General features: G+C 48.0%; 1 protein-coding gene across 1 annotated transcript in view; it reads left to right on the forward strand.

The window, feature by feature from the left end:
- The window catches only part of SHC2 (SHC adaptor protein 2), a 33477-nt gene continuing 23081 nt past the window's right edge, over positions 1–10396 (forward strand). The window contains exons 1-4 of the mRNA XM_004378536.1: positions 1–192; positions 4890–4960; positions 9980–10040; positions 10225–10344. Coding sequence (XP_004378593.1) covers positions 4893–4960; positions 9980–10040; positions 10225–10344 — 249 coding nt within the window. The 5' untranslated portion in view covers positions 1–192; positions 4890–4892. The remainder of the gene's footprint in view (positions 193–4889; positions 4961–9979; positions 10041–10224; positions 10345–10396) is intronic.

The raw sequence follows: 10396 nt of genomic DNA on the forward strand, positions 1-10396 counted from the left end.
TGTCCCCTGCCAGCACTGAGCCGCTGTCGGGCGGCGGGGACGCGGGGCCCGCGGGGGGCGCGGGGAGCGGCCGGGACCCCAGACGCTGCTGCCGAATGGATCCGCAAGGGCAGCTTCATCCACAAGCCGGCGCACGGCTGGCTGCACCCAGATGCCCGGGTCCTGGGGCCCGGGGTCTCCTACATCGTGCGGGTGAGTGTGCTGGCCGGGACCCGCTATCCCAGCCTCCCGCGGCCTCGGGTACTGGGGCTCCCCCACTTCCTTTCCTTGGCATCCCACGGACCCCAAGAGCCTGGCTCCCTGCTCCATCCTCCCTTCTCTTCCCACCACCCGGACCCCCATCTCCAGCCAGCGAAGCGCTGGGGTCCGGGTTCCCACGGCGTCACGTGGGGAGGGGCGGGGAGAGGGCAGGTGGGAGGAGGACGCGCATGCGCAGGGTAGCACCTCCCCCCGCTCTCGCCTGATTCTTGCCTGGCGGAAGAGTCCAGGGAGTGAGGACCCCAGTGGGCACTGCTGCTTCCCAGCGGGAGGGATGCCCAGACCGCTGATAAAAGCGTCCATCACAGATGTCCGGGACCGGCCAAGACCGTGGCCTGGGATGGGGGTGTGGACTCGTCGGGGAAGAGGTATCTGGAAGGGGGCCGATGCCCAGCCAGAACCCAGGAGAGCTGAGACTGGAGGGACACCGGCCTTTATTTATTTATTCCGAGGGTTTATTGGGACCTTTTCGCACATACAGAAAAGCTCCACCTGGGACTCCGCATTTTGCGTTCTCCGCTCAATGTATCGATTCCTGTATATGGTTGTTGATAAACCGTTGGAAAGCAAGCTGCCCGCTAGTACCAGCTGCTGTGGAGTTCACTCATGGCGACCCCTTGCGTGTCAGAGTAAAACTGTGCTCCATAGGGTTTTCAGTGGCTGATTTTTTTGGTAGATCGCCAGGCCTTTCTTCTGAAGCTCCTCTGGGTGGACTCCAACTGCCAACCTTTCAGTTAGGGGCTCTGCCCACAGTGACACACCCGTAAATACCTCCACGTCTCTCACACACCTACCGCCCATGATCACATCTAAGAAAATGATCAGTGATTCCAAAGTGCCATTGAACATGGGGTTGTGTTCACATCTCCTGGCTGGCTCTCTGGGGCGAGGACCGTGAAGTTTTCTGTTTGTACTTGGTTATGTCTCTTTGCTCCCTCTAAAACAGTCCCTGAACACTGCTTACCCATCCCGTGACCTTGACTTTTTGGGTGCCCAGGATCCTTGCAACCTTTTCCTGTAAAAGGGCCAAAGAGTCAATATTGTCGGCTGTTCGGGCCAGGTGGTCTCTGTCCTGAGAATTCAGCTTTGCCTTTGGCAAAAGCAGCTGTAGGCAGTATGCAAATGAATGGGCATGGCTGTGTTCCAATAAAACTTTATTAGCAAAAAGAGGTGGCAAGGGTCGTAGTTTGCTGACCACTCGTCTAGACCAGCGCTGTCCAAAAGAACTTTCTGCAACGATTAAATGTTCTATATCTGTGCTGTCTGATGTGGTCATCACCAGCCACACGTGGCCATCCAGTGCTTGAAATGTGACTGATGTGACTGAGGAATGGTATTAAAATTCTTCTTCTTTTTAATAGACTTTATTTTTGTATTGTGATATATATGTCTCACTGTCACTTAACTGTATAAATTCTGTCATGGAATAGACTTTCTCAGAGTAGTTTTAGGTTACAGAAGAATTGTGCAGAGAATACAGAGTCCCCATGTACCTCTCCCACCTGCTTTTCTGCTGTTTCTCCTGTAATTGCTGTGGTACATTCCTGTGGTACATTTGTTACAGATGATGAACCAATAATGTATCAATACATTAGTATTATCTAAACTCTGCAGTTCACATAAGGGTTCAAGCTTTGTGTTGTGTGGTGGTCCTATGAGTTTTGACAAATGCTTAATGTCATGTGTGCCCCATGATGGCAGTAGACAGAACAGTTTCACTGCCCTAAAAATGTCCCATGCTCCACCTGTTCATCCCTCCCCCTCCCCCGACCCCCTAGCAACCACTAATCTTTTCATTGTTTCTATAGTTTTGCCTTTTCCAGAAGGAATTTTTAATTTTAATTTCAATTATAATTTACATTTATCTAAATGTCCATCGGCAGATGAATAGATAATCAAAATGTGGTACATACGTACAACGGATTACTACTCAGATGGGAGAAACCAAGTCTTGATACATGCTACAATATGGATGGAGCTTGAAGACATTCTGCTGAGTGAAATCAGTCAATCACAAAAGGACAAATATTGTATGACCTCACTTAAGTAAAAAGATAAGGCAAATGTATAGACATCAAAGTTTATCAGTGGTTACCGGGGATGGAACGGAGGGGGAAGGGGGCGGTTAATGGTGTTGGAAAAATCACATTGATTAAGGGTAGGGTTGCACAGCCGATTATTATAATTGCTATCGATAAGTTGTACACCCGTAAAAAGTTGAACTGGCAGAAGTCGTGTGATAGGTATATTTACAACAATGACAAAAAAAAAAAAAAAGTAGCAGCTGAGGCTGCTTATGTTCAACTAAAAACCTCATGGGATTTGGTTCCTTGGTTTGGAGGGTTAGAGTCATGGTTTCATGGGGCATCCCAGTTAATTAGCCTAATAACATGGTTAGTGCCTCTGTTCCACTTCTTAGTTCTTTGTGTAGTGCCTGGGGTCTTAAAAGTTTGTCAGTGGCCGTCCAAGGCACGACCATTGGTCTCTCTTCCCCTGGAGCAACAGAGGAAGAAGGAGGGTCAGGAATAGGAGGAGGAGATGGAATGTGTGGCTAATCGCCTCCATGAACAACTGCTTCCTTTGCCATGAGACCAGAAGAACTGAATGGTGCCCGGCTACCATGACTGAACATTTTGATCAAAGATTCTACAGAAGAATCCGGATCCAAAGGGAGAAAATACAGAACAGAATTTCAGATTTTCATGGACTCCAGACTTTCAGGAGCCATGGGGCTGGATGAATCCCTGAAACTATTGCCCTGAGATAATCTTTTAAAACATTAAACCAAAAATATCCCCTGGGGACCATCCAGCTCAACTGGCATAACACAGTTTATAAAGATAATGTTCTACATTCTACCTTGGTGAATAGCGTCTGGGGTCTTAAAAGCCTGTGAGCAGCCATCTAAGATACTCCACTGGTCTCTCCCTTCGGGACCAAGGGAGAATGAAGAGAACAGGATACAAGGAAAAGATTAGTCCAAAGGACTAATGGACAACAGCTACCAAGGCCTCCACCAGACTGAGTCCAGTACAGGAGATGGTGCCCGGCTACCACCACTGACTGCTCTGACTGGGATCACAACAGAGGGTCCTGGACAGAGCTGGAGAAGGATGCAGAACAAAATTCTAACACACACAAAAAAGACCAGATTTACTGGCCTGAAAGAGACTGGAGAAACCCCAAGAGTATGGTCCTCAGACACCCTTTTAGCTCAGTGGTGAAGTCACTTCCGAGGTTCACCGTTCAGCCTGGGAGTGGACAGCCCCATAAAACAAAATGGGACTAATGAGGCACAGCAGTCCAGGGACAAGGACTAGAAGGCAGAAGGGGACAGGAGAGCTGGTGATAGGGAACCCAAAGTTGAATAAGGACAGTGTTGACATGTAGTGGGGTTGTTAACCATTGTCATAGGGCAACATGGGTACTAACTGTTTAATGAGAAACTATTTTGTTCTATAAACCTTCATCTAAAGTGAGAATAGCAGCACAACTGGAAGAACATAATCAATGTCACTGAATTGTGCATGTAGAAATTTTTGACATGGTGTATCTCTGGCTATGTATATTTTCACCAAAAAAACAAAAGAAGTCGAGATGGGTGAGGGTTGACGTGGCGTGTTGTTAACCAATGTCATAAAACAATATGTGTACTGACTGTTTAATGAGAAACTATTTGTTCTGTAAACCTTCACCTAAAGTACGATAGAAAAAAAAATCCTAAAACAAAAGCACAAAAATGTCCCCTGAAGTCTTCTTAAAACCAAATAATAGTTTAGCTCAACTAGTAAAGAATGTCTGCCTTGAACATTATGCTCTTTTAAGAACTATCTATATGAGATTAAAGTGACAAGAGCAACTCAAAAGATTAGATAGGAATCTTAGGGGACAGTGAGTTTATGTTAATGAGGGAGGAACAACTCAGAAAAGGAGGGTGAGGATGTTTGCACAACTGAAAGAATGTGATCAATGACACTGAATTGTACATGGAGAAACTGTTGAATTAGTGTATGTTTTGCTGTGAATATTCTCAACAACGTCAAAATAAACTTAAAAAAGAAAAAAATACATTTAAATAACCACTTATGACTCGTGGCTACTCTATTAGATAGCACAGGTCTAGACCAAGGATTTGCAAACTGTCAAGCACTTACCATGTACCAGATCCTCTGCTGGTGCTGGGGATACAGATGTGAAGAGACTCCCACCATCTCTGCCCTCGTGGGCTCGTGCTCTGAGGAAGAGAAAGGTAATACACAAGAGACAGTATGATGGAGTCTTAGGAGGAAATAACCAGGCTTCTGTGAAGCAAGAGAAACAGAGAAAACCTCCTTAGAGTCAGGGAAGGCAGCTCCGAGCAGGTGACATTTGGAGTGAGCCCTAAAGATGGGGAAGGAGCCAATATTGCAAATAGCAGGGGTAAGGGAACAGCAGTGGGAGCAGCAGGTGCAAAGGTCCTGAGGCAGCAAGGCTGAAATTTTCAAGGGACAGAGAAGGACTGGAGTCCAGGGACGGTGAGAGAGGAGGGTGAAGCGTGAGGAGTTTGGATTCAATTCTAAGTCCCCAGATGTGTTCTTCTGTCTGGTGCTTAGACTCCACTTTCTAATGCCTTGTTTTCTTTTTCTTCTTAGTACATGGGCTGCATCGAAGTCCTCCGTTCCATGCGCTCCCTGGATTTTAACACTCGCACCCAGGTTACCAGGTGAGTCTCTGAGACAGGGTGTTGGACTGCGTGGGGTTCAAGTCTCCGCTCTGCCTGGTGAGTAGGGCCTATGAGAGGCTTTGCAAGGGGTGAAAGAAGTGGGATCTGAGCTGATTAATGGGTGGAATCTGAGGACAGCTGACTCAGTGACAACTCCTTACCAGTTTGGGGAGCAGTGCTGCCCAGGGTTAAGATGAATCTGAGGCCGACGGATTGTGTCTGAGTCCTGGCTCAGTCCCTGCCCACTGTCCAGACCTCAGGTTTTCCTGCAAACTGGTAACAGCCCGGCCCTTGCCGAATGTGGAGCAGATTACATGAGGAGTGTTTGTGAACAGTCCGCAGTCTGTCCTAGGGATTGTGGCTGCTCGCTGGTGCCCACTCGTGGGTCAGGTTAGGGCTGGGATGGGCCTGGGAGCCCCCTGTTTGTCTTCAGCCTGGAGAAGGGACATTGCCCTCATGGTGCTCTGAGCTGCCTGGATCAGGTCACACAGCTGTGACAATCAGTATTTAGAGGAAGGGGACTGGCATTGTTTTGTGTGTGAAAACTGATTTATTCTGATCACTGAAGACTTATGAGAAACAGCTCTATTGAGATATAATTCACAAGCCGTACAATTCAGTCATTTGAAGTGTACCATTCAGTGATTTTTAGTACATTCACAGAGTTTCAGAACATTCTCATCACCCCGAAAGGAAACCCCATACCCGTTACCTGTCACTGTCCATTCCTCTTCCTCAGCCCCTGGACAACCATTAATCCACTTTTTTCTCTGTGGATTTCCCTGTTCTGGACATTTCATATAAGTGGAATCATACACTCTGTGGCCCTTTGTGTCTGGCATCTTTCACTGAGCGTGTTTTCAAGGTCTGTCTATGCTGTAGTGTGCATCAGTACTTCTGTCCTTTTTCTGACTGAATAATATCCCATTGTATGGATGGACCACATTTCGTGTATCCATTTATCCCCTGATGAACATTTGGTTATTTCCACCTTTTGGCTATTGTGACGTGTGTTGCTATGAACATGTGTGTACTCGTTTCTGTGTGAACATATGTTTTCATTTCTCTTGGGTACATACCCGGGAGTGGAATTGCTGGGTTATATGTAACTCTCCACCACTCGTCTGTCAGTCTGTCATACTCTGGTGGCTGGCTTGTGCTGTGATGCTGGACGCTATGCCACCAGTGTTTCAAACACCAGCAGGGTCACCCATGGTGGAGAGGTTTCAACGGAGCTTCCAGACTAAGACAGACTGGGAAGAGGGACCTGGCGGTCTACTTCTGAAAAAATTGGCCACTGAAAACTTTATGAATAGCCGTGGAACATTGTCTGACGTAGCGCTGGAAGATGAGCCCCTCAGGTTGAAAGGCACTCAAAATATGACTGGGAAGAGTTGCCTCCTCAAAGTAGAGCTGACCTTAATGACATGTATGGGGTCAAGCTTTCAGGACCTTCATTTGCTGATGTGGCACAACTCAAAATGAGAAGAAACCGCTGCAAACATCCATTAATAACCAGTACGTGGAATGTACGAAGTATGAATCCAGGAAAATTGAAAGGCATCAAAAATGAAATGGAACGCATAAAGATCGATATCCTAGGCATTAGTGAGCTGAAATGGACCGGTATTGGCCATTTTGAATCAGACAATCATATGGTCTACTATGCCAGGAATGACAACTTGAAGAGGAATGGCGTTGCATTCATCATCAAAAAGAACATTTCAAGATCTATCCTGAAGTACAACACCGTCAGTGATAAGATAATATCCATACGCCTACAAGGAAGACCAGTTAATACGACTATTATTCAGATGTACGCATCAACCACTAAGGCCAAAGATGAAGAAATGACAGATTTTTACAAACTTCTCTGTGACCTCCCGGCCTACTGTGCCGTCTTCTGCCCGTCTCCTGCCTCTGCTGCCGTTTCTCTGCCACCGCTTCTGGCTGTCTTCAATGTTTCAGCTCTCTCTGTCTCCTGGTTCCAGGAGCTTCTCAGCACAGGGATCCCGTGTCCGAGGGATGTGTTCCGCTCCTGGCTCTTCTTTGTTGGTAGTGGTGAGATTCTCCCCTCCTGCATCTGGGGTGACTCATTTTAAGCCTAGCGGGATGCCATCGAGTCGATTCTGACTCATAGTGACCCTGTAGGACAGAGTAGAACTGCCCCATAGGGTTTCCAAGGAGCAGCTGGTGGATTCGAATTGCCGACCTTTTGCTTAGCAGCCAAACACTTAACCACTTCGCCACCAGGGGTGTCGGGGCGGCATCTTACCTCCTCTAACTTCACAAGGAGGGAAGAAAATGAAGATCAACAGCCCAAGGCTGATTCCTTTGAGGTGAACGTGAGACACGCCTCCTCTCTCTGCCATCTTTACCAATTCTGACACCAGCCATCCCTCCCATGGCACTCTCTGCTTCTCTGCTGGGTTTGATAATTCGTTGCAATGGCCACACGGAGCTTACAGACCATACAGTTATTGGTTTTTTTTAGGGAAGTACCAGGTTGAGGAACCATCAGGGTACAGTTTTTCCATCAGGACAGTCTCTTTTCAGCTGTGCTCACAGGCAGGTCTCTCCCTGGCCCTGGGCCTCTGCCCTGCTCAGGCAAGTGTTACAAAGCTCTTTTAGCTCTGCCAGTAAGTGCCCAGAGGCACCCCACTTTGCCAGTAAGCCTTGGCTCAAAGGTACTCAGCTTTTTGATTCCTGGGAAGCCCACTGCACTGTCTCCTGCCAGTTTCTCCTGCCGCTGTTTCTCTGCTACCGCTTCTTGCTGTCTGCAATGTTACAGCTCTGTCTCTTGGTCTCCTGATTCCAGGAGTTTCTCAGTGCAGGGATCCCAGGTCCAAAGGAAGCCCTCTGCTCTTGGCTCTCCTTTCTTGGTGGTGGTGGGGTTGTCACTCTATTCTGGAATTGGCTCTCTTTTAAGCCTAGCAAATAATATTTTGCTGAAGACCATTCAAAAACGGTTGCAGCAGTACTTTGACAAGGAACTGCCAGAAATTCGAGCTGGATTCAGAAAAAGACGTGGAACCAGGGATATCATTGCTGATGTCATATGGATCTTGGCTCAAAGCAGCGAATACCAGAAAGATGTTTACCTGTATTTTATTGACTATGCAAAGGCATTTGACTCTGTGGATCATAACAAGTTATGGATAACATTGGGAAGAATGGGAATTCCAGAACACTTAATTGTGCTCACGAGGAACCTGTACTTAGACTAAGAGGCAGTTGTTTGAACAGAACAAGGGGATACTGCGTGGTTTCAAGTCAAGAAAAGTGTGTGTCAGAGTTGTATCCTTTCACCATACTTACTCAATCTGTGTGCTAAGCAGATAATCCGAGAAGCTGGACTATATGAAGAAGAATGTGGCATCAGGACTGGAGGAAGACTCATTCACAACTTTCAATATGCAGATGACACAACCTTGCTTGCTGAAAGTGAAGAGGACTTGAAGCACTTACCAATGAAGATCAAAGACTACGGCCTTCGTATGGATTACACCTCAACATAAAGAAAACAAAAATCCTCACAACTAGACCATTAAGTAATGTCATGATAAATGGAGAAAATATTGAAGTTATCAAGGATTTCATTTTGCTTGGATCCACAATCAACACCCATGGAAGCAGCAGTCAAGAAATCAACCGATGTATTGCACTGAGCAAATCTGCCTCAAAAGACCTCTTTAAAGTGTTCAAAAGTAAAGATGTCACTTTGAAGACTAAGGTGCGCCTGACCCAAGCTGTAATATTTTCAATCGCCTCATATGCATGTGAAAGCGGGACAATGAATCAGGGAGACCGAAGAAGAATTGATGTCTTTGAATTATGATGTTGGCAAAGAATATTGAATATACCGTGGACTGCCATAACAACGAACAGATTTGTCCTAGAAGAAGTACAACCAGAATGTTTCTTAGAAGCGAGGATGGCAAGACTTCATCTCATGTACTTTGCATGTTATTAGGTGGGACCAGTCTCTGGAGAAGGACATCATGCTTGGTAAAGTAGAAGGTCAGTGAAAAAGAGGAAGATCTTCAAAGAGATGGATTGACACAGTGGCTGCAACAATGGGCTCAAGCATAATAACGATTGTGGGGATGGCGCAGGACTGGGCACCGTTTTGTCCTGTTGTATGTGGGGTGGCTATGAGTCGGCACCGATCTGATGATAGCTAACGACACCATGGTAATTCCAGTAGTCCCTATGGTGCAAATGGTTCATGTGCTCAGTTGCTAACTGAAAGGTTGATGGTTGAAGTTCACCCAGAGGCACCTTGGAAGAAAGACCTGGTGATCTATTTCTAAAAAATTAGCCATTGAAGACCGTATGGAGCATGGTTTTACTCTGACACACATGGGTTACCATGAGTCAGAATCTACTCAACCCCAGCTGGTTTTATAAGTACACCAGTCATTGAATTAGGACCATCTTACTTCAGTATGGGCCCTGGTGGCACAGTGGTTAAGAGCTTGGCTGCTAACCAAAAGATTGGCAGTTCGAATCCACCAGCTGCTCCTTAGATACTCTAAGGGGCAATTCTACTCTGTCCTGTAGGATCGCTATAAGTCAGCATCGACTTGAGGGCAAAGTTTTTTTTTTTTTTAACTTCAGTACGACCTGATTTTAACTAATTATATCTGCAAAGACCCTATTTCTAAATAGGGTCACATTTGCAGGTACTGAGGATTAGGGCTTCAACATATATTTTTGGGGGACCCAATTCAACCCATAGCAGCCCCCCTTTTCCTTCTCTGAATACACCTGTGCCCCCTTCTCAACCCCATCTCCCTCCCTCTGCCCTCCTGTTCGGCTCTCGGACCCTCACCCTTCTCTTAGCTCCTCTACCCTTAACTCTCGCCCTCTCCCCGTGACGCCTCCCCTCCCTTGGTCCTCTCCCTGACCCCTTCCCATTTCTGAGCCCCCTGCCTCTCTCTAAGTTCTCATCTCCTCCGAGCCCGCACCTCTGAGCCCTCCCGGAGCTCTCTGATCCCTGCTCCCTCTCTCGCGCAGGGAAGCCATCAACCGCCTGCATGAGGCTGTGCCCGGCCTCCGGGGCTCCTGGAAAAAGAAGGTGGGTGAGGGGCTGCGGGCCCTGGTGCGGTTGGTGGGCAGAGTGGGAGGCGGGGGGTGGGAGGCGGGGGACACCAGGGCCCTCCGCCGACCCTTGCCCCAGCCAGCAACCCCTCTGCGGCCCCTCCCCAGTGCTCAAGCCCGCGTCCCACGCTGCACGCTGGCGCTGTCCCCTGCCTCCCCAGGCCCCCAACAAGGCGCTGGCCTCCATCCTGGGCAAGAGCAACCTGCGCTTTGCCGGCATGAGCATCGCTGTCAACATCTCCATCGACGGCCTCAACCTCTCGGTGCCCGCCACGCGCCAGGTGAGGCCGCCCACGGGCCCCGCCCCGCGGCCAAGGCCCCGCCCCGCGGCCA

This window comes from Trichechus manatus, unplaced genomic scaffold, assembly GCF_000243295.1.
Source record: "Trichechus manatus latirostris isolate Lorelei unplaced genomic scaffold, TriManLat1.0 scaffold00057, whole genome shotgun sequence".
In the NCBI taxonomy this organism is placed as follows: domain Eukaryota; kingdom Metazoa; phylum Chordata; class Mammalia; order Sirenia; family Trichechidae; genus Trichechus; species Trichechus manatus.